This window comes from Drosophila albomicans, chromosome X, assembly GCF_009650485.2.
Source record: "Drosophila albomicans strain 15112-1751.03 chromosome X, ASM965048v2, whole genome shotgun sequence".
Classification (NCBI taxonomy): Eukaryota; Metazoa; Arthropoda; class Insecta; order Diptera; family Drosophilidae; genus Drosophila; species Drosophila albomicans.
Window position 1 is genome coordinate 815212 of NC_047627.2, and position 27620 is coordinate 842831.

General features: G+C 39.1%; 6 protein-coding genes across 8 annotated transcripts; 2 read left to right on the forward strand and 4 right to left on the reverse strand.

Annotated features, from left to right (window-relative positions):
- Positions 1 to 4: 4 nt before the first annotated feature.
- On the forward strand, positions 5 to 3566 carry LOC117573254 (calpain-C). The gene is made up of 2 exons (XM_034256336.2): positions 5 to 866; positions 1687 to 3566. The coding sequence occupies exons 1-2, from the start codon at positions 163 to 165 to the stop codon at positions 2984 to 2986; spliced, it is 2004 nt and encodes a 667-aa protein (XP_034112227.1). The 5' UTR covers positions 5 to 162; the 3' UTR covers positions 2987 to 3566.
- Positions 3567 to 3608: 42 nt separating this feature from the next.
- LOC117573260 (uncharacterized) lies at positions 3609 to 6046 on the reverse strand. Its single transcript, XM_034256345.2, has 4 exons — positions 5963 to 6046; positions 5240 to 5585; positions 4640 to 4952; positions 3609 to 4566 (listed from the first exon to the last, which is right to left on the reverse strand). The coding sequence occupies exons 2-4, from the start codon at positions 5575 to 5577 to the stop codon at positions 4240 to 4242; spliced, it is 978 nt and encodes a 325-aa protein (XP_034112236.1). The 5' UTR covers positions 5578 to 5585; positions 5963 to 6046; the 3' UTR covers positions 3609 to 4239.
- A 660-nt stretch (positions 6047 to 6706) lies between these two features.
- On the reverse strand, positions 6707 to 7429 carry LOC117568312 (HIG1 domain family member 2A, mitochondrial). The gene is made up of 2 exons (XM_034248866.2): positions 7193 to 7429; positions 6707 to 7087 (listed from the first exon to the last, which is right to left on the reverse strand). The coding sequence occupies exons 1-2, from the start codon at positions 7335 to 7337 to the stop codon at positions 6915 to 6917; spliced, it is 318 nt and encodes a 105-aa protein (XP_034104757.1). The 5' UTR covers positions 7338 to 7429; the 3' UTR covers positions 6707 to 6914.
- Positions 7430 to 9282: 1853 nt separating this feature from the next.
- Positions 9283 to 16962, forward strand: LOC117578334 (high mobility group protein DSP1). Of its 3 annotated transcripts, none has more exons than XM_034263799.2 (6): positions 9283 to 10034; positions 12704 to 13198; positions 13277 to 13435; positions 13506 to 13669; positions 13837 to 14011; positions 14080 to 16962. In XM_034263799.2, exons 1-6 carry the CDS (start codon positions 10011 to 10013, stop codon positions 14269 to 14271), a joined length of 1209 nt encoding a protein of 402 aa, XP_034119690.1. In that variant the 5' UTR covers positions 9283 to 10010; the 3' UTR covers positions 14272 to 16962. The 3 variants fall into 3 exon arrangements, with proteins under 3 accessions (XP_034119690.1, XP_034119691.1, XP_034119692.1); XM_034263800.2 differs by having other exon boundaries at positions 12725 to 13198; XM_034263801.2 differs by having other exon boundaries at positions 12728 to 13198.
- A 1979-nt stretch (positions 16963 to 18941) lies between these two features.
- Positions 18942 to 23784, reverse strand: LOC117578333 (uncharacterized). The gene is made up of 8 exons (XM_052003281.1): positions 23770 to 23784; positions 22187 to 22977; positions 21994 to 22085; positions 20780 to 21668; positions 20538 to 20711; positions 20264 to 20462; positions 19326 to 20094; positions 18942 to 19250 (listed from the first exon to the last, which is right to left on the reverse strand). Exons 1-7 carry the CDS (start codon positions 23782 to 23784, stop codon positions 19480 to 19482), a joined length of 2775 nt encoding a protein of 924 aa, XP_051859241.1. The 3' UTR covers positions 18942 to 19250; positions 19326 to 19479.
- A 219-nt stretch (positions 23785 to 24003) lies between these two features.
- Positions 24004 to 26505, reverse strand: LOC117577984 (uncharacterized). The gene is made up of 5 exons (XM_034263080.2): positions 26115 to 26505; positions 25712 to 26021; positions 24898 to 25631; positions 24483 to 24831; positions 24004 to 24414 (listed from the first exon to the last, which is right to left on the reverse strand). The coding sequence occupies exons 1-5, from the start codon at positions 26271 to 26273 to the stop codon at positions 24107 to 24109; spliced, it is 1860 nt and encodes a 619-aa protein (XP_034118971.1). The 5' UTR covers positions 26274 to 26505; the 3' UTR covers positions 24004 to 24106.
- Between the last annotated feature and the right edge of the window lie 1115 nt (positions 26506 to 27620).

Consider the following 27620-nt stretch of genomic DNA (forward strand, 5'->3'; position numbering starts at 1 on the left):
GCTGGTCACACTGCAAGAAAGAAATGGCTTAGACTAGGTGGCAGTGTGCAAGAAATTAACTTTCACTTCACAAAATAAAACACACGCAAATCGTCAATTGATCGAAATCAAATTAAAATCAAATTCAAACCGAACCGAATCGAAGTGATGTGAACAAAATAAATGATGGCATCGAAATACGAGCGCATTATCAGTGATTGCAGATCGCGAAATCAATTGTGGGAAGACGCCGATTTCCCAGCAATACAATCGTCCGTCTTCTACTATCAAACGCCCCCATTCACATTCCAATGGAAACGCATCGCCGAGCTGAACAATCCACAAGCCTCGTTCCTCAACGAGAACGCCGAATTCGATGTGATTCCTGGTAAAATGGGAGATCGGTGGTTAGTCTCGTGCTTGGGCGTTTTATACTCGCTGCGCAATCTCTTCTATCGCGTGGTGCCCGCCGATCAGGGCTTGGATAAATCGTTGGGCATCTATCGCTTTCGCCTCTGGTGGTGCGGCGAATGGGTCGAAGTGCTCGTTGACGATCGTCTGCCCACGATCAATGGTCGACTGGCGTTCATGCAGCCCCAGGCATCGAATTGCTTTTGGGCCGCGTTGCTAGAGAAGGCAATTGCCAAGCTGCATGGCTCCTATGAGGCCCTCAAGTATGGCACGCGATCGGATGGATTAACCGATCTCCTCGGCGGTGTGGTCAAGTGCATGCCCATTGTGGCGGACAGCATTCGGCCGCAGACGCTGAAGGATCAGCTGGCCACCACCTGCATTGCCACCTGCATCGCTGTGAAGAATGCGCCAGTGCAGAAGAAGAACACCACCGAGAGATTGGCCAATGGCATTCTGCTCAATGTGAACTACAGGCAAGTCGAGTCACAATAAAAATAATAAACACCATACATACATATGTATGTATAGTATATGATTTATGTTCAACAAATTCATTGATTATTCAAATTTGTTGTTAATAAATATTGATTTTAAGTAATTCTACGAAAATACAAAGAATACAAATATTGATTTTTCTTTAATATTTCCCAATCTTTGTTATATATATATATATATATATATATATATATATATAAAGATAAAGATAAAGATAAAGATAAAGATAAAGATAAAGATAAAGACAAAGACAAAGATAAAGATAAAGATTTTGAGTTGAGCGGAAATATTAAAAAAACAAAAATTATTTTTATTTTATATATTTAGATTTTTAACGATCTTTAAAAGAAATGATTGTCATATTTTTTAAACAGAATAAAAACCAAAAATTAATGATATTTTTCAAAAATCACTTAAGTTAAAATCTCTTTTATATGTATATGTGAATGATAAAGTAAATATACAAATTTTCTAATGCTGTTCATTAACAATAATATTTCATTTTGAGGTTTAGAGGTATTTGAATTGAAATTTGAGGGTAAAAAATAATCGTTCTTCAGGAAGCGCAATCATTAAAAGTATGTATTATTTATTTTATGAGCAAACAAAAAGTTATTACTGAGGCGAAAGTAAAAGAAATCGTAAATAATCTTGTTTCTAATCTATTAAAAGTAAAATATTTAAAGGCGTATAGATCTCCAAGCATGGAAATTAAGAATGATAGTTCATTGAAAGATAACCCGTTTTATTCGTTCCTCGATTAATTATAAATTCTACTATTCTACTATTGGTTTGCAGACTCTCTTGCCTGGACAAGGTGGAGACGGTGATGGGTGACTCGGTGCAGCTGATTCGCATGAAGGACACGTTCTCGGCGAAACCGTTTGGGGACAAAACCCACTTCGCTGGAGACTGGTCGCCGCTTTCTAAGACCTGGGAGCGTGTCTCTGCCGCAGAGCGTGGACGCCTCTTGGGACAACTGGAGCTGGGGGAGTTCTGGATCTCGTTCTATGATTTTGTACAAACGTTTACCACCCTCGAGGTTGTCTACTTGGACTCGGAGACGGCGAGCGGCGAGGAGATGCTCAAGGGACGTCCCTTGCATTGGAAAATGAAAATGTATCAAGGCCAATGGAAGCGGGGCGTGACAGCGGGCGGTTGTCGCAACCACGAATCGTTTCACATCAATCCACAGCTTATGATATCCATTCAGGAGAAACAGGACATCGTGGTGGCCCTCAATCAGCACACTGCGGTGGAGCCCAAGGTGATTGGCTTCACGATGTACATGTGGAATCGCGACTACAGCCTCAACGAGTGTCTCCAAAAGGACTTCTTCAAGAATCACGTGAGCTTCCTCAACTCGGACTATGGGAACACACGGCACGTTAGCTATCATACCCAACTGGAGGTGGGACACTATGTCCTGATGCCCACCACCTATGAGCCGGCGGAGGAGGCGCAGTTCACGGTGCGCATCCTGGGCACCGCGGCATTTCGATTGTCGTGCCTGGAGACACAGACGATGATACTGCTCGATCCGTTCCCCTCGCTGAAGAGCGACGATAATGTGCAGAAGATCAAGAGCGTTTGCCAATACGAACCAGTCTACATGCAGTTGGCCGATGAGAATAAGACGATCAATTGCTTTGAACTGCACGAACTGCTGGAGGCGTGTCTGCCCAATGACTACATCAAGGGATGTGCCAACATCGATATCTGCCGTCAGGTGATCGCGCTGCAAGACAAAACGGGCAACGGTCGGATCACGTTCCAGCAGTTTAAAACGTTTATGGTGAACCTGAAGTCATGGCAAGGTGTCTTCAAAATGTACACGAAAGAGAAAGCTGGCATTCTACGTGCGGAGCGATTGCGTGACGCCCTCTACGACATTGGCTTCCAGCTGAGCACGGACATCATGAACTGCCTTATCCAGCGATACATACGCAAAGATGGCACTCTGCGGCTCAGCGATTTTGTGTCCGCTGTCATGCATCTGACCACGGCCTTCAATCAGTTCCATTTGAAGAACTACAATCAGGTCAATGTCATTGAGGTGCATCTGCATGATTGGATCAAGAGTATATTAAGTTGCTAAATCGAAATTATGTTAGTTAATTATTCTATATGCTGCCCCTGTTCCAGTATCCGTTGTTCTATGCCCATTACCCTACTTAAGGGGTATAAGTTCTGACATTGCGACATTGACAGCCAGCAGAACAAATTTCAACTTCCGTCCGCCTGTCTGTCCGTCCGTCTGTTTAAAAAGCCAGATCTTAAAGATTAAAACAACTTAAGCTCTTTATCTTCAAATTATAATGAGAATTAAAGTCAGCAAAAGACATTTTCGATCTGGTTCGTATGATTAAACCGATAATGATTTCCCTAATCCATCTTCCGGATTCGAAGTAGAACTATTTAATTATCTATGCATATAGCAAGGCGTAACTGGACACAGGGCAACCTCCAGTCGAGCATACTCGACTATACAAATTCTTGTTTATTTTAATATATATTTATATATGTATTTTTTTTTTTTTTGCAACCTAAATCATAATTTATGCGACGTTCGTTATAATTATTTATTTTTAATGGGACATGTTAAACATAAAGTAAATATAAATCAAATTAGTTAAGTTGTTAAAATCGCAATGTAAAATACAATTGAAATGAATTTATTTGATGCAAAATCGTTTTTCAAAGGTCTCAGCTATGGGACAATATTATGTTATGTTATATGTAGTTATAGTTATAGTTATAGTATGTGTTGATTATGGAATTATTTAGCGATTCAATATTAGTGTTTAGCAGTTAAGTAAGAATTAGCACAACTCTAGACTTATTCAACATGCGAGTTCTATATGTAGATTCCTTAGATTACGTAAATACTGCATATTGTAGTTAGTTTTCATTGATTCCATTATTATTATACCCAAGCAGAATAATGTTTGTCTGTCTGTATCTAAGTAATCTACACTCTTAGTTCCGAACGTTATCTTAATGTAATATTATGCAGATCCGTCGATTTGGATCCGTCGGATCGGATTGCTATAGCTGTCATAGGAACACACACAGTCTCGAATCGATTTCGAGGTATTGCATCAGAACAACTTTAGTAGGAATGCACTCTCTGCCAGGGTATTTGAATGTTCGGCATGCCGAGCCCAACTTTTAATTTGTCATTTGTCTCTTATTGTGATGTATTTATTGGACGACAGGCCTCTCAACTTTCACTCTCTCTCTCTTTCCCTCTCTCTCTCTCTCTCTCTCGTTTTGGTGACGTACACTGGCTGCATTTTCCTGTTCCATGTTTAATTTACATAACGTGATTGCTATACCGACTAATCAAGCTTACATCGAGGTGCCATTATGGGATGAGGCATCGCTGATGCGTCGCGACAACGTTGTCTTACGGCTAATGGACAACGAGTTGCCCTGATTCGCCTGATTCGCTGATACACTCGCATTATAATCGTGTGGAGCTGTGGGCGATGAACCCGATCCCGACACCGACACCGACACTGACCCCGATGCCAATGTGCGAAGTGGCGAACGCTTCAATGAACCGGTGACCTCATGTGGCTCTTGATAGCCCGAGTCCATGTCATCATGATAGGAGTCCATCAACGGAGTGGGATCCTCGTAGTCGTAGTCAACGAAACCATTGTTATCAAAGGACTGCAAAGAGAATGCAACATTTGTAGTTGATAGTTGATATGCGAGCACTAACAGGGAAGTCACCAGAAACTACCTTAACGAAAGACTGCGATTGCTTTGCATAACCGCGGAAGACTTGATTGTGCGCCTTGCCGCGATAGTCGACGGACTCATAGTGCCCATCCTGCGAGTTCTCGATGATGAAATGTCGGGTGCCATGAGGCGTTAGAGTGGCCCACAGCAGACGACTGTCGTTGACCAGCTGGCTCTGGAGCAAATCGCGACTGTTTGCCGTGGCGCACGGATAGAGAATGCCGCCAGAAGTGAATGCATTCGATTTAGTGGCCTCGCCCAGTGCATTGATGGCCGTCTGCTTGATGTTTGCATCGTGGTACGAGAAGAAGGTGCTGAAAATTAAAAAAAAAAATCAGTGCATGTTAAGTGGGGTCGCGTTACAAGTATTGTCAGCAAATTTGGTTGCTCTAGCTCATCTAGTTGCAGAGATTTGTGAGTTCTTACAAACGGTCAGGTAGACAGACAGACTCGTTTAACTTGCAAGTTAATCAAGATAGAATAATGAAATGTTCCCACCATATATTTGAAGAGTATGGAGTATGTATGCTTACCAAATTTACTGACTATAACTGCTATAATTCCAGAGATCAAATGAAAATTAAAACTCTGGACTACTCACTCTCTGCATCTGATGACGATGAGCGCCAGGAAGCAGCCGAGCACGAAGATGCCAATGCACGAGGACACAAAGAACCAAACATTCTCCAAACCCTTGGAATCGCTTCGCACCAGTTCCATCAGCTCGTTGCCGCTGTCATTGTGCTGACTGCTCTGGCCGCACATGAAGGCCGCAAAGCAGGGCTGCGATTCGTTTGAGGGCAGCAGAACATCGATGTGCCTGGGCTTCGATATTAGGAACGAGGGCAACGGAGGCGGGGGCATCGACAAAATAAAATCTGGCGGCGGACCCGCCAGTTGATCGCAGCTTCCCACGCAATTGCCAAACAATATATTCATCTCGACGTCTGTTGAAAATAATTAATCAAATATACATAATTCAGCTAACACCAAATGCCTATGCATGTATGTGTAGATATGTATGTTTGTGTGTGTGTGCTCTTGTGTACACCTTCTTCCCCCTTTGGGGGTTGTTTTGTACCTTTAATTCAAAATAAAACATATAATTGCAAGTAATACCAACTAAATCAGGTCAATCGCCCTGCAGTAATATATACATACATATATATATATGGACAATATATGCATATATTCTGTATATTTCATGATTACAACTGTCACAATAAAGCCTTTCTCAGCAATTTGATCTTTTGTCCTTTTTATCATTATAAAGTATTTGAACACTATTTTTTGTTTTTTCTTTTTTTCCAAAACATTGTCATACCTTAATCAAATAACGTCCTATACCGATGAAATACTACCTTCAACTGAGTACTGCACACACTGACAATTGACATTAGCGCCCCATACAGAGAGTCCCAGAGAGTCCTGCGCGCGCATCTTCCCCAACCAAGGGGATAATACACAACCCCCGTGGCTTTGGCCACACCCATCCAATACACAGGCATGTATACAACTTAATTTACTTTTACTACATTTTCTCAAAAAAAATTCCAAAAGTATTTGTTGTTTTTTGCAATTTTCAAGAAAAGCTAACCTCACAAAAAATAATGCTCCGATTGCTAACATTGATATTAGTTTGGAGAGTAACGTATTAGAATATTAAGTGTGACCAATGCTACCAAACGAAATTCATTTTCTTTGTCTTACAGATTTTTATCTGATCGTAATAAAGTTCAAATAGTAATTTCGAGATTCTAACCTCACATAAAATAATTCTCATACTGTCTGTTATTGTAAAGGAATATACATACAATGTGACCAAAGCTACTACATATATAAAATTCGACTTCATTATTTTCTAAGCTTATGTTTTCTATCTGATCGTAACATTTCCACAAAATATTAACGAAATATTTCTCTTGAAGCATCAGGGTCCAAAATTCTTAACATACATATATATGTATATAGTGATATGTGTAGTGTATATGAGCACAGTTGATCAGTTGATCCACAGCGAAACTAGTTGATCTCTTTTTGTTTTTAGTTTTTCTTTTTCAGTTTTATTTTAACTACTTGAGCAGTAGCGATGCTTTTCTAGGCCATATAAACTATCATATATTTAGAGAGAAGGCACTTAAGATCCTATCTTATAAAGTTAAATAACAAACAACAATGAATGATCAAAAATATTATTTAGATTATGCTACAATAGAATAGAAATTTGATGTCGAACTCTTTAATTTACACAACAATCACATTGAATCGATAAATTATTATTTTGTTGATTTCTTGTCGCCGTATGTCATTACCACGCCCACAATCAAGGCGAGAACAGTGAATCCTTGAGCCGCAATTCGAGTGCGCATCATGAATTGTGACATTTTGCGATTGCCGGTGCGAAAGTTGTAAAGACCAGCTGTTAATGCCGCTGTCGTCGCAAGGCAGCCTAAGTGTATGCAAACGAAATTAATGCGAAATATTAAATGCACTTTTAGTGTTTACATAACAAAACGAAAAACAAAAAAAAAACCAAATGGGTGATGAAACTTACCAATTGGCACTAAAGGGTTCTCGTTGATTTTGCGCAACAGTTTCTCTTTGGTTGTCTCCACTTCGACAACGGGCCCCAGATCTTGTCTCAGTTGCACCCAGTCGAGGTCTTCAGCTGGTAGCGGTATTTCTGTTTTGTTTGCCATTTCAGTTCCGTTCGTTTACAAATGTGTTTGCTTCAAATCAAACAATAACTCGTATCTAATGCCGACAGCTGGCACACACACATGCACATAAACATATAAATACATGCATACGAACAGATGACAAGCCGCCACCATGTGGAACGAAATGAACGGAACAGAGATGCATCGCTAAACAAAATTATGAAATTATGTTTTTCGAACTTATGCGCTAACATTTTTAACAATCTACAAAATGTAGGACTTTATGGTATTTTCTTTTTATAATATGCGGTTTGTCAAATAAAACGAAACACATTATTCTACATATAAAACACAAAGAACTAGTAACATAAAAATGTTGATCGCCATCCCTGATAGAACCACTCACTGGGTTGTATTCTCAATATTTTTCGATAAGATGCACAATAATCGAATATAAACATTCGGCGCATTTAAAAAAAAATTTATTTATTATTAGCATTCAAATCCATTTTATGTTTGCAAACTTTTGATTTTCCTTGATTTTACACAAATTGTGTATATTATTTGAGAAAATTAATTTATTTCATTTGGCTAAAAAAAAGAATAACCCATATGTAAATATTTGAGAAAATTAATTTATTTTATTTGGCTGAAAAAAAAGAATAATAATAAACAATAGAATAAGAAATATGTACATTTCAATTGGTGTGTACATATATTTTAGTTTATAAAAACACCCTTTTGATGATGATGATGATCAAATAAAATCGAAGAAAATTTGTGTGTTGGGTATTTGTGACCTCACTAACACACGTTCACACACAGCTGCATTATTCCAACAAATGTGTCTCTCTCTCTCTCTCTCTCTCTCTCTAACTCTCTTTTTAAATTGAGAGAGCTGGGAAGTACAGTCAGACGAGGAACGCAAAATGAAACATGTGTATGTAGCAAGCATATCACTGTGTGTGTATACCATATACCCAATACATGCATTTTTTGTGCTTGTGTAGAGGCGAAAAACAAACGCACACATGCAAACCAATATGGTGAGAATGTATTGTCGCCTTGGCATGGGGATGCATACATATAAACAAAACTTGTGTATGTACATTTTGATGTGCAGTACCCGTACATACATACATACATACATATGTACATAAGTATGTACGTGCAGACACAACGGTCATTTGCGTGTACATACAATTGACAATAAGTAAATACATATGTACATATGTGTGCATCTACATCTGCATGTACATATACAACGTACATATGTATGTAAACATGTATGTACGGACATATGTACATACATACATATGTATGTGCATATGTACATATGTACGCCTCTGTCTTATTTGAATGTTGTATGGAAAGTTTATAAGTTTTAGGTACAAGACGTGCAGAAATGTATGAATGTGGAAATGTACATAAGGATGTGTTCACACATTTAAAATTATAGTAATAAGAAAAACAAAAAGTATGTACATCTAGTTATACAGACACTACACATGCCTACGTACATATAAACAAGAATGTATGCACATATATATGTACGTATGTGCGAGTGTGTGTGTGTAAACTTTTGTATAAAAAGTAATAAGCCAAAAATGTTATAAGGCCTGTGTTTCCCTCCACCACGTGTATACACGCACACACTCACAGATACAGACAGACAAACGCTCTCGCTAAGCACACTGAACACTCAGCAGCAGCAATACCGAAAACCAAGCAGGAGAGAAAGTGCGCTCAGTAAAACTGTACAGTGTACGCGTACACTATGAGAGCAGCATGCCGCCCGCCGCCATCATTTACTCATTTTAGCCCGTTTTTACTCTCTCGCTTCACGCTCTCTCACACACACGGGCGAGAGGGACTCACACGGATTGCACACACTCGCGCAGGCAACGCATACAGAAGTCGCTGGCGCTAGCCAGGCAACCGAACCGTGGCTGTGGCTATGAAGCACAGTACGGCAGAGACGGCTATTCAATTCAATAGCCTTTGCATTCGTTGTTGGTACTCTCTCTGTGTGTGTTTTCAATCAAGCGAGCGGCGCGCGAACCTCATCTTTTCTTTCCGCATTGATATTGTATGCTACCAACAAAAACACATTTACACACTCTTGTGCCCTGCAATAAAGCACAAGCTGCTGCGTTGCGTTGCCTCGTTTGTTTATTTTTTACTAACTAAAAACAAACAGCCAACAACAATAACAACAACAACCGCACAAAACACTTCTACAAAAACGATTCGCGTTGCGTTGTGTTGCGTTACGTTCGCTGTTACGCTGTAATTTGTCGTAAGAATCGGAAACATTAAACAAAAAAAAAAACGAAAAACAGAAAAAATAAAGTTATATCGTGACTCCGTTTTGTTCCTTTGTACATCATCTGTATGTACAATAATCAATAGAAGAACGTACATACGACAACATACATATACATGCATACATAGAGAATACAAAAAACAAAAAGGAAAAACGAATGCTAGTTGGAAACTCGCTTGCAACACTTATTTTATCCCCATTGTGGTGTGTGTTTGTGTTTGCGTGTGTGTGAGTGTGTGTGCAGTGCAAGAAGCAGAACAGAGGAACAGAAACATTTAACAAAGTTGAACTCTTTAACTACAACTGATTGAATCCCCTTCACCTCCTCCGCCAACACCACCACCCCCTTCCAATCCGCTAAAGGAGATCAGAAATCGGCTAAAACCATGGAACACTTTCATCAAATACAGGTAAGCTTAACTGCACATACATACAAACATTCATAGTTACATACATACATACAGAAATATATACAAACATTCACATACATACAGACAAACATATATATTGAGAAACCTACATACATATGTAGGTATGGTGTTTTTGTTTCTTTTGGTTGATTTTAGTTTTGCATTTTTCCCGCCAACAACAAATAAAATTGGCAAATACACGCACTACTTCCATTTGTTATATACACATGCACACATATAAACATTCAAACACACGCACACATATGAGTATGTATAAAAATACATGTGAGACTGAAACGCATACGCATAGAGTATGGAAATTTTACAATGGCCAAGCTGGAATCTTACTGCATACAAACATACATTGTACATTCATGTATGTGTGTGTGTGTGTGTGTGTGTTCTCAGCATATGAGCATTTTGCCAAGAAACTAAATACATGAACATGCAAACACAAACACACACAAACTTATGTATGTATGCTTTTGCACGTAGTCGAACAGCGACGCCGTAAAGACAATACACACACACACATACAAGCAAATTTTGTATTTTGCGTGCGCATCTATGGTCGCCATTTTTTATTTTATTTAGTTGCTGCTGCGATGTTTACATACGCATGCTGTTAATTTAGAACACAGCCAAAATGGCATACAGCGAACGTATGTATGCACATATGTATGTATGTTTTCATACCTTCAATTGTGTGTATATTTAACAATATAAAATTGGAAATGACATGTGCCTTGATATTTTCAAATGCTACACAAACAACGCTAGGCTATGTGTGTATGTGTACATCCATATGCATATGGCACGTACATACATTCATACATACACATGTATGTAACTACTTATGTATATTCATACATATCTATGAAAAGTTGACGAGGCTTGCGTAATCTGAAATTGCCTGTATGTATATAGTTGTATTCATACTTACATACATATGTTTGTGTGTATGCATATAAAGAAATGTACATACATATGTACGTCTGCCCCATGCGAATTCTCTTTGTGTGGTTGTGTGTGTGTGTGTGTGTGTCTCGCTATAAGCAGACAACTACTACTATGTGTGTGCGATTGTGTGTAAACTCGAAATGCTTTGTCAGTTCTCGTTCGCTCTCTCTTCTCTCTTGCTCTTTCCCGCTGTACAACCATTTTGTTTTTAGTTATGCATGTACATAGTATTTCTACAAGTGTACGCAGCACGTACATACAAGCAGATATATTTACATCATAATTGACCATTTCATTTTATTTTGGGGATATTCTACATGTGTACATGGCCTGTACATATATTTACACATACAAACATTCATATGTTTGACCAGTGTTGCCTTTGTATTTTATTGTACATGAATAGCTTAGCCACCCCTGGCATAAAGAGCATAAAAGAGAAGAGTCGATAAACTGGTTCACGAACACGAACCGCGTCTGGTGTGAACCTGCTCTTTTCTTTTTCTATATAAACGTGACTTTTATTGAAAAAAGAAACCGAACCCCATCCCCAGCAGTTCCAGTTGTTGCTGTGCGTTTCAATGAAAAATCGAAATCGGCAAACAGCTGACGACGATGCCTCGCGCTCTAACAAAACAATGCATTGTTTTTGTTTATACTTTATTATTGCACACATACATACACTCTCTGATAGCTTTATGCACATGCTCGCATGTATGTTTGTGCATATGTACATAAATATGCGTAACAACTTGTTTACATACTGTGAACGCAAGAATTGCTAATAAGAAACGCAGCGTGGTTGGTTGGTATATTGATAAATCTGAATGGAACAATTGAGAAATGAAACATGTTCCATTCGCGAATTTGTTGTTGTTACTCCAACCATTTTTTTTTCATGCGCGTATTCACTGAATACTTTCCATATGCACGCTACGTACGTGTGTGTGTGTGTGTGCATGTGTGAGGCAAGTGAGCGTGACGCACACAAACAAATACAGCAGGCGAGAGTTGATCGTTTTTGGCGCCAAACGCCAATGTTGCTGATTTTGTATGATCTTTTTGCCTCTCTTCTCTCTTTATTTTTTCGTGCACGTTACGTAGACAATTCTTAATTGCGATTACTTTCGTTGATTAATTAGGCACGCCAATATATAAATGCATTTGTATGTGCTTGTCTTGCCAGGTCAGTTTTGTTCCTGGGTTTTTTTTTCTGGGTTGATCACCTTTTTTCTATAACGATTATCGAGAGAGATATCGTCAGATCATTATTAGAGATCGTAGTTGTTGTCTTTCAATTGTGTATTATAAATACCCATTCAAATGATGAGCGAGCCTTCTTTACTCGACATTTAAATCGAAATGGAAATATGCGTTAGTCAGGATAGCTTTTTTGGGTAGTCGATGTTATCGATCACAATGCTGATCATGTGTTATTCAAAATGGATTTTTGCATGCCCAATACATGAAATATCTGATTCAGTGTGATGCCAACGCGGAGAATCCATTCCTTTTCATCTCTCCCTTTCTCTTTCTCTCTCTCTCTCTCTCTCTCTCTCTCTCTCTAACGCTCTTGTTTTGGCCTCACACTGGATCACATACCTACGTATGTATAAATATATACATCTACATCTACATAAACATAAACATATATATACAAACACAATCATAACAACAACAACAAACCCCAACAACAAACTATTGATCAGCAAACAATTCAACACTATCAGCAGCAACTGGCTGCGCAGCAACAACAACAAGCGGCTGCAGTACAACAGCAACAGTTGCAACAGCATCAAGTAGTTGTCCAGCAGAATCAACAGCAGGCGCATCAAAATAGCTCCAACACCACCGCCGGCGTTGGCCAACAGCTATTCACATACAAAATGGCCAGCAGTTTCCCCAATCCAGCCACGACAATGGCCCAAGTTGTTGCCACCTCGAATGCGGCAACCACCGGCTACGATTACCGTCTAAATATGGCACAAGCCGCCGCCGCTGCAGCGGTGCCCGGCTCCCAATGGTGGTATTCGGCTGCCAATCAGGGCCAAGTGGATGCCAACACAGCTGCCCAATTGCAGCAGCAGCAACAACAGCAACAGCAGCAGCAACAACAGCAGCAACAACAGCAACAGCAGCAGCAACAACAGCAGCAGCAACAGATGCAACAACAGCAACAGCAACAAAATGTCATCAACTCAGCCGTAAGTTTTGCTCGCTTTTCTTACTTAGTTGGGACAACTTTTTAATGCAAGTCCTATTCATCTATTTGTGTTTTGCAGAGCCCAATGGTCAGAGGAAAAGCTGATGCGAAACCCAGAGGTCGAATGACCGCCTACGCATATTTTGTACAAACTTGCAGAGAGGAGCACAAAAAGAAGCATCCCGATGAGACGGTGATATTCGCCGAATTCTCGCGAAAATGCGCTGAACGATGGAAGGTAAGTGATGCAATCGATATTAACAGTTAATGGACTTCTCTTTTAAAACGCTTTTAATTTGTTTTGCCAGACAATGGTTGACAAGGAGAAGAAACGCTTCCACGAAATGGCTGAAAAAGACAAGCAGCGATACGAACAGGAAATGCAAAACTATGTGCCGCCCAAGGGTGCGGTTGTGGGTCGCGGGAAGAAAAGAAAACAAATCAAGGACCCCAATGCGCCTAAACGTTCATTGTGAGTTCGTAGCAAAATCTCTACTAACATTAACATTTTTCAATTATGATTTCTCCACCCCCTACCCTTACCCTTTCCCTATATATGTATATTTGCATTTATCATCATCATTCAAGCTCCCATGCATAATGTATTAATTTCCATTTGCATTTTGTCTTTTCAATTAGGTCTGCGTTCTTCTGGTTCTGCAATGATGAAAGAAATAAGGTTAAGGCTCTTAATCCCGAATTCGGCGTTGGCGATATTGCCAAAGAGCTGGGCCGCAAATGGTCGGACGTCGATCCAGAGGTCAAGCAAAAGTACGAGTCGATGGCAGAGCGTGACAAGGCACGATATGAACGGGTAAGAAAAGAATGAGACATCCACAACTATTGAATGAGTGTTGTATTAATATTTGGGGAATATTTTAGGAAATGACCGAGTACAAGACAAGCGGGAAAATTGCCATGTCAGCACCCTCGATGCAAGCGTCGCTGCAGGCGCAAGCACAAGCAGTGCAGAAAGCGGCGTTATTAGCAGCTGCTGCCCAACAACAGCACCAGCAGCTGGATGAGCAGCATGATGACGATGATGGTGACGGTGATGATGACGAGAATCAATAGGTTTAGCAGTAAAATACTCTTCACTATTTATAACCTATCGTTGGTCATCACGAACACAAGAAGGAATCATAATAATTGTTGGTTGATCTATTATCAGGTTAACTAATGTGTGTTGGATATATAGATAGATATATGTATATGTATATGTATATATATGTGTGTGTGTGTATGCATGTATATATATGTATATATGTATGTATATTTATATATACACGCGCGTATATATATTTATAGATATATATATATGAAATTAATTATATTAATTTTTTTTTTTAATAATAAGTAATCAAATTTCCATGAATTACTGAAGGAGAAAATCACAAAGAAACCTTTTATAAGTTTTATTTTAAGAATACTATAATAGTAATAAGTATATCGTTAGATTAAAATGACATTCATCTGTCGGCAAATCTTATTTTTGTGCTTCAATCATAAGTTTCTCCTAAAACACTAAGAAAACGAATTATTTTATAAATCAAAACAAACAAAAAAAGCAAAAAACATAAAAAAGATCGAGATCAAAGTTGAAAGAGATCGATCCTCACATCATCATGTCATTCTCAGCAAAATCAACAACAAATAAGATGAAGATGAAGAAGAAGAACATCAACAAAAGCTACCACACTTAACCTACGAAAAACATATGTGTATATATGCATACATACATATTACGTATATTGGTACATATTTCCCATTTATTAAAGTGAGATGATTCACCAATAATGAAAAGAAAACCTAAATAACGATGCGTTTACTCACTTGAGTTGCAAAAAAAAAAAACCACTACTCAATTGAAGCGTGATAATTTCAAATACTTAACTCAGTGGCGGGTGATATCTCTCTACATAATTATGTATATATATAAATACATGCATACACACACACAAACACACAGACGTACATAAAACTATACAGTAACAAATATATATACATAATTGAATATGTATTTATCATATTATTTCAGAATACATAAAAGTAATACTAAATTATCTCAATCGATATACTGTCAGCATTTAAACATGAATAACAAAAACATCTTTTAATCAATATCGTGAAAGTAAATTAAATATACAATTTATATATACTATATTCTCATCTGATCCCCCATCATCATAATAATTGCATTCCCTGAGCCCCATTTGAATTGGATTTTTTTTGTATTATAATTGACGCAAGGTTTTTTTCTTTTTTTTTTTTTGGTAGGAATTTCCTAAAATAAATTAAATAGCTTTTGGCGTTTAATTTATGTAGTTTTCTCTGTGTAAATACATAAAACCAAAATTGGATGTTAGATCGATGCGATAATTCGCTCGGGTAGCCGGAAGAAGGAACGACGGAACCTATTAGATTACAGATTCCCCAGATGTATTATGAATATGATGACAATGTATGTTTAGGCTGTTAAAAGATATTCGAGTACGCACTATTATAAAGAAGAAGAAGCATGGAAAAACAAATGAAAAAGAAAAAGAACATGAAAAACAATAACGAGACGGACATTGACGCACGCCTGTTGTGGTCTTGGCCATGTACATATAACACATATATTGAAGTATTATTAAAATCGTAAACTAATAATAAGAGCTGATTCAAAGCGATTCTTCAGTAACGCCGCGATATTGTGCACTGTACACTAGCAAAGTATTTGCCGGTGCTTGAGAGGATTAGATTGGATTGGATTGGTTATATCCTTGATCCTTTTGTGCAGACGGCCAGTTAACTCAGTGACAACCACACACTCAACACACAACATATGTACACTCACATATATGTATGTATATATATGTATATACGATATAGAGTAAATCATGCTTTTTTCATATTGATTATACGCGAATGACAAAAGCTCTTGATGATGCAGGCTTACTTCGATATGTATGTATATATGTATATACGCATATACATATATGTATGTATGTATCGAGCGAGATCTGGAATAATATAAATATAAAACGAGAGACTTCCTAATACCATATAAACTAGCGGGTACACATTAGATAAAATATGGCGTGACACACATACGATAGAGAAAGTTACATAGCGACAGGGTGAGATGGAGAGAGACAGAGTGCAAGAGAGAAAGAGACGGGGTGAATAACATCGTATGCAAATTGATTATCGCCATTATAAAGGTCGATGCTTTATTAACATATACCGCACACCTGATCGATCGAACGATGGTCACGTTATATACCTCAAATGTATGTACAGATATTATTTTCATAATACTTTTTTTTTTTGAATCATTTTTTGTTTTGCCAGAGAACAACTCGCCACCGAGATGATATTCATAGACGTGTAGATTATAACATACATATATTTTTAGTTGTCGATAACAGTATATCCTTAAATCCATTTACTATGAAAACACAAACAAAGCAAAACGAAACAAAAAAGAAACTCCAGTTCCCTGTGCTTGTTATAAGAAAAGTAAACTAATACAAATAAACTTTTAGAAAAGTGATAATTTGTTTTTAGTGTGTATTCGAAACGTTACGAGTAAGTTCTGAAAGTGGCATTATCTCACGCATACAAACAAAACAATATATACGTTTTTTTTTAAGCTTTCCCAAAAACCTTCCCCTCCCCACCCGCCTCCCAACAAAATAAATAATACCTTTCTATAATAACCGTAATATTTGACACGAAAATGAAAAATGAAAAAAACCAAACAAAAAAGATCAAAAACAATGAGAAAACATAAGAAAAACTACTTTTTACTTGGATTACATATTGTGTATATATAAGTTTGAAGAATATTAGCAATACTATGGTAGCTACTAAGGTATTTTTTTTTTAATTTTATTTTTTTTCTATGAATTTACACAATCCTGTAAAAATAGTTGAAAATAAAAATAATTTAGCTAGATGTACGCTTATGAAGGCAAATTTCCTCAAATTTGATTATAATTGTTTTGCGTCCATTTCAGAAAGTATTATTTTTAATTTTCTTTGAGTTCTTTCTTCATATAAGCGAGATGCCGTTGTCATCTTTTTACATTGCCTGTTTTGAGTCCTTAACTTAAACATATAGTATAACAGGCGCAGGGATTGGTCAAGAGCAACGTTTGCACCAAAATAATTGGATTAACAAAAGAAAAAAACTTGTTATTGGTAAAATGAAATATTATAATAAAAGTACACTATATATCGGTCAACGATTGATACAAAAACCAAAATGCGACGGTGCATTATAAACCAATTTTTACTGAATAGAGAAAGAAAACTAGATATTTCTCATTGATTAATCGCATCATCCTCATTGAAAGTGACAAACCACAACATCTATAAGATATAATATAATACACTCATATATCATCATCATAAAAACGATTACGAGGACAATCACTTATCAGGGACTTCTTTGATTATCGTATACTCCATTACAATTACTTGTATTATAGATGTCTCATTAAGAGCCTTTAGACCTAACATTGAGTTTCTTGTTCGTGCATCCAGATAATATTCTGTGGCCTCATTCACTGACTAACTGAAAATGCTAAGAAGTCTCCTCAGCAATTTCCTTTTGCAATGTAATTTTTACTATTTATTTTCAAATTTGAATTGAACGGTAAATTCTCAAAAACCTTCTCGGTGAATCTCAAATTGTTTACTTATGATGGTAAGTTCTCAAAGCCCACATCGGCACTTCTCTAACCTAACCTAATGTATGGCTGGAAACTTTTACTGTTTTGTTTGAAAGATTTTATAATCATTTATATACGTCTGTTATAATTAAATTGCTGTTTTCTTTGCTTTGCTGCAAGACTCGTCGTAAGTATGCGTTTATTATCAATACAAAATAATTTCCTGAATAACTTTTACTTTTTATATTCTTCGCAATTAAATTGGAAATCCTAAATACAGTAGTTATTATTGTATGTACCACAATTCGAGATTAGCTTTACGTTTGTTCTTTAATTTTTGTCGAATTGAGGGAGCGGAAGTAGGCAACAAAGTTAATCTGCGTGCAAACATATGATGTCAAAAAAATTATATCTTTTACTCTCATAGTTTCTGAGATCTAGGTGTTATACGGACGGACAGAAAGAAGAGCAGACACGGCTATAACATCTCGGCTATTTACGCTGATCAAGAATATAAATTCTTTATGGGGTCAGAGGTGTCTCCTTCTACATTTCCTGCCGGCACAAAATATAACAACAATTCTATCCATAGGGTTCGATATTCTCTGTGGGGTGTAAAGATATGGTCAAGCGAAAATGTTAAAAGTTATTTGAGTCATGGTGCGTGCCAATTGCAAAAACCGTGTCAAAGTTTTGATATGCCATTGCATTATATGCGACGCTTCCTCTACTAAATGCGAAATTAGGGTAAACACAATTTTTTCTGCCCAATTTTGCAACTAGTTGAGCAAAAAAATTCAATATTTTGTGACCCCTTAATCAAAATGCGAAGCTCCATACATACATATATGTAAATATACCAACTCTTGAGAAATAAGAGCAAGGTAAGGTAAGTTAGGCAGAATAGTTCTCCTCCAATAAAAAACACTAAGTAGCAATAGTTAGAAGTGAGAAGAGTCTCAAGAGCCTATTTATAAGAAAATCGTATGCTGCGTTTGCCATATGAAGCACATGACAAAGTAAGTAAACTTACATGACGACACATAAAAGCGATTCAAATGAAAAGCAATAAGACTTGTACTGTTTTCTTTTCTTTTCCTTTATTAAATGTACGGGTTAACAAAATTATTACATGACACAGGTAATTGTAGTTTAAGTTAATTAAAATGTGTGTTCTGTCTATTGCTTATAACTTCGGCGACTTAATTGCAAAATGCTAAACTATTATAAGGGGAAAATTGTTTACTTTTCCGATGTGCGTTTCGCGAGTTTATACGAGTTGGAATATGAATATGAATGTATGGTTATCGTGTGTTGTATCCTGTTAATAAGATCATTGTTAACCCGTTGCGATGATGAAAAAAAATGTAGAGAATGAAAAACGAAATGCATCTAGATGAAATTCGGGAAAGGAAATGCTTATATATAGTTGCTATCATTAGAGAAGCGAAGATATCGCCAAATTACCAAAAATAAATAAACTATTTTTATTGCCCAAGTAGCGCCAGTCCTCTCGCTCTCTTCACTAATGCTAGAAGACTTCGAAGTTATAATTAATTCTAGAGGAGGGGGAGCTGGCGATGCTTGAGCTGGTGTTCTTAAATCCACATCAATCAATCGGTTAATTCCACAGTGCGCCGCCGCAGATTTCGAGGACCATCTTCTTGCGGAAATATTCCATGTTCTCCTGCGAGAAACTCAGCGGTTGATCCCGTGTAATGTACTCGGCAAACATGCAGCTAAAGACGCCGCAATCGCTGCCATTTGTCTGCTGCGGTACATTTTGAACACTCTCGATCTTAAAGTCACTGGTATCGAAGGGCACCTTGCGTTTATCGAGCGACTCCTCGCGCAGATATGCCTCCAGGGCGTTCAACACCATCTGATTGGGCTTGCCCATTGAATCGTAGTAGCGGATCGTCTTGTTCCGCATGTGTATGATGGCCATGCACCAATGGACACCGCCCACGTGCACGGGTACTGGAATTATATCCTTGCTGAACAGATCCACTTTGCGTGTCCAACGCTTTACGGCACTGTGACCGTTCTGCAGCAGACGTGGGATGAAGAATGTGTTCATCGCATAAACGCTGGGCAACTTGCCCTTCTTGATCTCGGAGCGATCGGTGAGTAAATTCATGTAGAAGTTAATAATCTCATCGTTCAGCCAGCAGCTGCCAGTGAGCGTGCTGATGTCGCTGCGAGTGATATTGAGGCTGAACTTGGAGACGAGCAGCTAAGCAGCAAACAGAGAGAGACAGCAATAGGGAAAAAGAGAGAGAGAGAGAGATACAAAACATTAGATGAGAACATCAGCCGTTGATATGCAGGAACATTTTAAGCGCGCCCAAAGGTTTTGAAAATCAAAGACCATTCGGATGATGGAAAATAGAATATGAAATTACCATTTGGGACGGTCCATAGACGAGTTCATTGTAACGCTGCTGATGTTCATCAGTGAATGGTATAATTTTAGGTTCCTCCTCCTCAGCCGATGGAAACTTCTCCAACACAAATATAGTCTTGCATATAAAGCGGCGCTTTGACAATGCCTCAAGCACATTCTGCTCATATGCACTACGTTCCTCCGTGGCTTTGTTGGCTCTGCAAAGTGTTGATAATAACGGATAAATAACTAGTCCAAATGGATAGTGCTAAAGAATGCAAACGCATACTCACTCCTGAATTAGCTGTTGCTTCTCATTGATAGCCTGCTGATGCTTACGCACCGTTTTCTCGGTAAGGTTCTTCTGAAAGTTATCAGAATAGTAGATACAACTGCGATGACGTTGCTGCAAAGCTTTTGTTAATGGCCGAGAAATCACATTCGATGCAAGCGGCTGCACTTGCGAGCTGTTTGCAAATTGAGATGTTTATATAATGCATTATGAAAGAAAAAAGAAGGGCTTGGGACAACTCACTTATTGACAACAGTTTCGCTCTGTAGTTCACTCTGGGGTTTCGATAAAGTCGACTTGTCGCTGTCCTTTTTGGGCATAGTTTTAACGCTCTCAATGCCCGAGTAACTCACTTCTGGTGTTTTCTTTATGCCGCCCAGCGCTGGCATTGGCTGGGGTGCATATTGATATTTTGTTTTGCTCTCCAGCAGCTTGAAGTATTCGGATCGATCCAGTGTATAAGGTGGACGTTGTTCAGCTTTGCTCTTCATTAGACCGCGGAGCCAATCGTCCTCATTGCTATTGATACGCTGCAGACGCGGCGGTGTTGATGGCTTCTCATTCACATCGCGCACCAAGCCAGGAGGGCGGCGGGGCAATGTTGGACATACGCTGTCGTGCAGCGTCATATTGTTGATTAGATTAATATACTGATTGTGCTCGTTGCGTTCATCCTCCAAGACCAGAACATTGTCTCTGCTCACGCTCGACTCGTACATGTTGCTGGCATGTCCATTCAAACGCGCCTCCGACGATGACAGACTATTGGATGGACTTGAGAAGTGCAGATCGGATGCAAAGCCATTTGTGCCGCAGCGCAATGCATCGGAGTATAGTAAATTTGGTCGAGTGGCCGACGAAGTGCGTCCGAATTCGGAGCGCGGCATTGTGGGCACATCTACAACAAGACGATCGGAGAATGCCTGATAGATGTTGCTCTCGTTGTGCTGCTGCTGCTCCTCAGAGTCCGACAAATCGATTGCTATTGTCTGCGTGTTGCGAACACGTGCGCGACGTGTTTGTGGCGCGTTGAACATCGAAAGACGTTTTAGGCTTTGGCATGCCAAGCTATTGCTATTATTGTCCTGATCGTTGCGCTGCCTGGATTCCGCCATATGGCTGTAGTCATCAGCTGAAAAAACAAAAACGTGAAAGCTTTAATTTTAATTGTAATTGATTTTTATATTACTTAGAGCTAACAAATATTATACATTGCAAACGAAAGAGTTAAGATGAATTTTTTTTCTTTTTAAGGTTAAGGATATACCTTTATTTACTTATTTTTAATTAATATTTGCAGTGTAATATTGAATATACTAATTAAGTATAACACTATTTCATAATAATTTTAAGCTAAAAAAAAGACAAATTAATAAAAGAAAAACAAATCAAATTTGAGATTATAATCTTTAACAGACGCAGGAGGACTACAATATAGAGTAAAATTTAATACTAACCGTCATTCGGCATGAATTTGGGAAATGTATTATCGACTCGACGATATTTAATCAAACGTTCTGCGGAATCCTCGTTGCTCGAAAGTTGATAACTAGAAGCGACAAACAAGAGCGTTAAAATACAAATAAATTAAGCATATCCATCAATGAGATTGGATTGGATGGGATTCGATTTCAATACTATGTTTATTACCTGCGCTTGCGTTTATGATCAACGTCATTTCCAACCGTTTGATTAGATTGTTGATCCTTGGGTTGTTGGCTTCGTCCGCCCAGCTGTAACCATTGACGAATCTTGTTAAACAGATCAAAGCCCATCGGATCGTGATTTGAGGTGAGTGTTTCTTTTGTTATTACACTATCAATTTTGGTTGACAATTCTTGGATTCTTTGATCGAATTCGTGTTTCAATTGCGCCGCTATTGAAAACTCATCGATCTCTTCGCTTAACAAATAATCGCGCACATCGCTCAATTTACGCAGCAACAGCAGAGTGGCCCAATGATTATCCACCTGACGATGGTCCTCGATGGTATCCAAAATGAAGTCCAAGGCACGTTGTACGACTTCCAGACGCCGGTCGGTTGTTGCTATTGTTGATGGTTCTGTTCGAGTTGCTGCTGTTGTTAAATGAATCGCGTTGTAGTTGTTGTTGTTGCTGCTGCTGCACTGCTGGTCGAATTCAGTCTTCAGTTGTGACGACGAGAATTCCTTTTGATTAGTGTTGTATTTGAGGAACTGCTGGAAGTTGTTGTTGTCGGTGGTCGTTGTTGGATAAATTGGATAAGGGCAGTTGTCCTGTGTCACATTATTTAAAACAGTATCGCCGTCGCAGTTGAATGTCAAGCCATCTCTAGTACCGTTCACTAGTATGACACTATGCTGCTGCTGCTGTGGGTTCCAGTTGGCTCCGGTGGCCGCCACAGTTACTCGACAGGGCAGTATATTGACAGCTAATGTGTGCACACTGGTTAACAGTGTGCTCTAAACAAGCCCTAAACAAACTGCAATAGAAACAATCAATTGAAACTGAACATGGCCGCCATTTGATGTTTTTTGTTTTCCTGCTTGTTCTTTTAATCGTCTGTTTGACGATGTTGCGCGCCGCTTTTTTGCTAACACAACACTAAGACACAACAACGAAATCGAGAACGCCGAAATTTGTAGTGAAAAGCGAACAAACTGTGTAAGTCAAAGTTGTCGTAAACAAGCTGATACTATTTGCAATTGCCACGCACTCTTTATGTGTATTTTGTATTGTAATTTCCAATCAATGTACATGAACCAACTAATTTAATGCCGGCTGACGACGCTGTTCTCACACACAACTACACGTTGCCTATACATATTAATGAGCGCGTGCAATGTGTATTCGATGAGTATTATTGTTGCATTTGCGAGGCGCACACACTTACCGGTGAGAATATAACAAAGTGAAGAGAATGTTATAAATTGTGAAATTTTGCAACAAAACTCGCTCGCCAAGACTTAAGCGTGCAGATGGGAGAAAGAACTTATCGATGTTTGGGTTATCGCACCTTTGCATAGACGATGAAAGTGCACAAAGGTTTGAGCACAACAATACAAAATGGTTGACACTTTCTTTGAATTACTAGTCAGTTGATATTGATGTATTAATTAATGTAGTGAATATTAAAAACATTGAAAAAAGCTGCAATCACTTTCATCTCAAACTATTTCTATAAAAATTCGATATATTAGCTTGAAAATATGTATGTTCAGCGTTTTGGAACACTGAAGCGCAAGTACTGTTACCGATGATAATTTCATCGTACCACAAACGGTGTGACCATATAAAATAAAAAAATATCGAAAGTGTTGCCCTAGCAATTTTAGGTGATGAAAAATCGTTGTAAAATCAAAATGTACTTTATAATAATAAAAAGAACATACGAATAAAGGTACATATATAATTTTTTGTGTTTGATAATAAATAATTCATAATCATAATCATGCAAAAATAATCATAATATCGACATAAAACGTGACACATTGCGAGCAAAAGAAATTGTCCGTTAAATGAAGTTTACGCAGGCGTGAATGTATTTATTAATTTAATAATCCTGATGACTAGATTTTACATAATCGTCAATCAATCCTTGCTCTGGCAACAAAAAGATAGAAAATTCCACAGCAATGTAGTGGCGCCATACAAGGTGCCAGCCAAGCCAACGGTGGCCTGAAACGAATAGTGCACAACGATCCAGTGTGCGAGGGCGCCCCAAATGAGTATCAATAGGCCATTGGTGAAGTGAACGGGCCGACGGATGGCCGTCCAATTGGCGCGCGTCATGCCAAGCTGAAAGACCATCTCCTGCAGAAATGCGGTGACCACCTGGCCAAATCCCAAGAGCACAGCTGAAACGCTTAGCAGGAGCTTGGACGTGGAAAAGCTGATAACTAAATGGACAAATGATGGAGGAAACTTTTGCAAGTGTTGGATGGGAGTTGTGGTTTGTCATGCTTACAAATGAGCGCCAGACACTTGCAGATGCTGCCCAATGTATACCATTGCAGTTTGCGTTTGTAGAGACTTGAACCAAAACGTGGCGTCATCAGCGAGAAGCACATCCAGGGAAAGGCGAGCAGCGAGAACAGAAACGGTATCTCGGCGTTCTTCAGAGCATGATGACTGACTGCCAGACCGGGCAGCACAGTGAGGCACATTACATAGCTGAATATGTCCGCCGAGATGAGCAGCGTGGTGGCATACAGCTGTGGCACGAACAGCGCATGCTGCAGTGGCATCGCAATCTTGTCCAGCAGATTCCACCACAAGTGTGAGGTGACTGCCAGCGACATGCGACGTATGCGATGCTGCAACAACAACAATTGAACTAACTCAATTTTTGTGTTTTCGTTTTTTTTTTTTTTGTGACTTACCAGATTCGCATGGGTCTCGGGCAGCGGTGAAGAGCTGCCGGTGCCGGTGCCAGTGCCAGGATTAAGCGGATTTTGCGTGTAGAGACGGCCATTGGAATGTGACTTGTGCAGCATTTGGGATTGCGAGATGCCATAATTGTCAATAGTGGCGTTGCTTGAACGCATCATGGACACCGTCTCATCCTCCTCGGGTATGATCTCCATGATTTCCACACCATTGGGATTCACATATGTCACGTATGCCTCATCTGTGGCCAGCATATAGCTGCTGTGCGTATCGACAACAGCAGCAGCGACAGCGGCAACCGGCGCCGTTCCCGTTGTGCTGGCCAACTCTGACACCGTGGCAGGATTGCGCCATGACATGGCCATCACATCGAGGCCATCCAATTGATCGGCCACAAAGTTGGCAACGAGCGCGCCACGCAACGGCAATGCTGCGAAGCTGCTCTCCGCTTTGATCACCGAGATGCGTTTGGTCTTGAAGGCATCCTCGCGATGCTTGGTAATGATGAGGCTTAAGGGAATCAGATTGACCAGCAGTGCGGACATCAAGACTATCGACTGTGCGGTGCCATAAAGTGTGCGCAGACTGGTGAAGACAAAGGATAGGAACAACTGGCAAAATGCCTCGCCACACAAATGAATTGTTTTCCGCACATATTTATCCTCACGCGGACGCACTGCCTCCAGTATAACATGCGTCTTCCACAGATACAAACTGGAACCAATGCCTGAGGGAAAAAGTGTTTTTAACATATGTATGTATATATATACAATATTTCGCTGTGATTTGCAAAGCATTGATGCTCACCCGCAAAGAAGCCATAGAAGATAATGGCCACCGTTTGTGTGGTTGTGGTGACCACAACCCAGGCGGATGAGAACAAGATGCCGCTAATCATGAGTGATATGCAGGCAATCAGTGTGGCCAGCAGAAAGATGCGTCGATATTGCGTCGTCTCGCGAGCCCGTCCACTATACTCTGTGTCCAGATGCTCCATGATGGAGCGACAGATTTCGCCAGTGGCCTGATAAACGATCGCTGGCCAAATGCGCAATACCAGATCTTTGTCGGACTCCACAACGTTTCCGTACAAATATGCCGGAGTCGCTAGGAATGCCTTACAAGAAAAAAAACAAGAACTCACATAGAGCAACAAAAAGAGAGACCGAGAGATAGAAAGAGAGAGAGAGAGAGAGAGAGAGATACTTACGTGTATGGCAAAGCCGCAGAGCATGTACTTCTGTTGAATGTGCTTCTTGACCACCCGACGTCGTTGCACTCCGGCTGTGGCACGGGCACCGGCACGGCGAGGCACCACCGGAGTGCCGGCAGAGGTGTTTACCACCGTTGCCATTGGCATTGTCGTCATTCGTTCTCCTTGGTTTCTCGGTTGCTCTTTTCGATTCGATAGCCAATTGTGAGGATGATCCGACTCCGACTCCGAATCCAAATCCAAATCTGTCTCTGTATCTGAATCTGAATCCGATTTCCAATCCGTATCCGTTTTGATTTTTTCGTACTCTCCGGGTTTTGTGTGAGGCGCGTTGTCTGGCCGTTGGCATTCATCATTTACCAAAACCACAAAACCCGTTTAGATAATGGCAAAAGCAAAAAAAAAGAACACAAAAAAAAACAATCTACTGTGATAATAATCGCGCTTATCACGTTGAAGATATCTCTCCACATACAAACACGCACAGACGGTTGCACCAAGCGCCAATGTCTCCTCCACCACTTGCGTCGACTCCTCCTCCTCCTCCTCCTCCTCCATCACTCTGTCTCTGTCTGTCCACCGACATGTCACTGTGTTTGTGTGCTTGTGTGTATATGCGAGAGTGAGAGATTAACGTCAGATACTCGTACATATGTAAAAATAAAAAAAGTTTGTCTTCTGTGACGTTGTTGGCTTTCCTGCAGTTCTGGCAGTCGACGAGGATTATGTTTATGGCTACTCGCCAGCTGATCACTTCTCCCTCAATCTTACTATCTCTCTATCTCTCTCTTCCATTCACTTGCGCTCTCATTTCCCCACAGGAATTTGAGTGAACACAGCAACAATATTGTGTAACGGAATTATCTATTTGCATACCGAGCACTAAATGCAGTAGGGTGGCTCGTCAAAGTATCTGGAAATTTTAATTTCAATAAAGTTCCAAGCTAAAGAATATGCGATAAGGTGTGATTTTTCCCAGAAATAATAACTTTATGTTCATGCTTAAGCTAATACTATATATTATGCCATAAAAACGGATTATAAAGAAGTGCGTAATCAGGCAAGAATTTAACCTGAATAATCAGCTGGAAATAATTCAAGAAAACGAAAATACATCAACAATGTAATTCATCATGCGTTTATCTTTGAATATGTGAATTATTCAAAGAATACAACCGCAATGTAGGTTTTTTTAAATCTTTTTTTCTAATAGACCACAAGTTACAAGATAAATGCATGCTAATAAATTAATTTCTATAAAAAACGTGTAAAACTCAAAAATATAAAATTCGTCGCACAATTAAAGTGGATTATAAAGCGAGTTTGATTTTAGATTAAAATTCTTGAAGTACATTCTTAATTATAAGTAATTAATAATATTTAAGAATATAAATATTGTGATAAGTATGTGGAATAAGATAAATTTATAAATGTACTTGTATTATTATTGAATAAGTTAGGGTTTTAGTTTATCATAAATATTTGCAAAATATGTAAAATAAA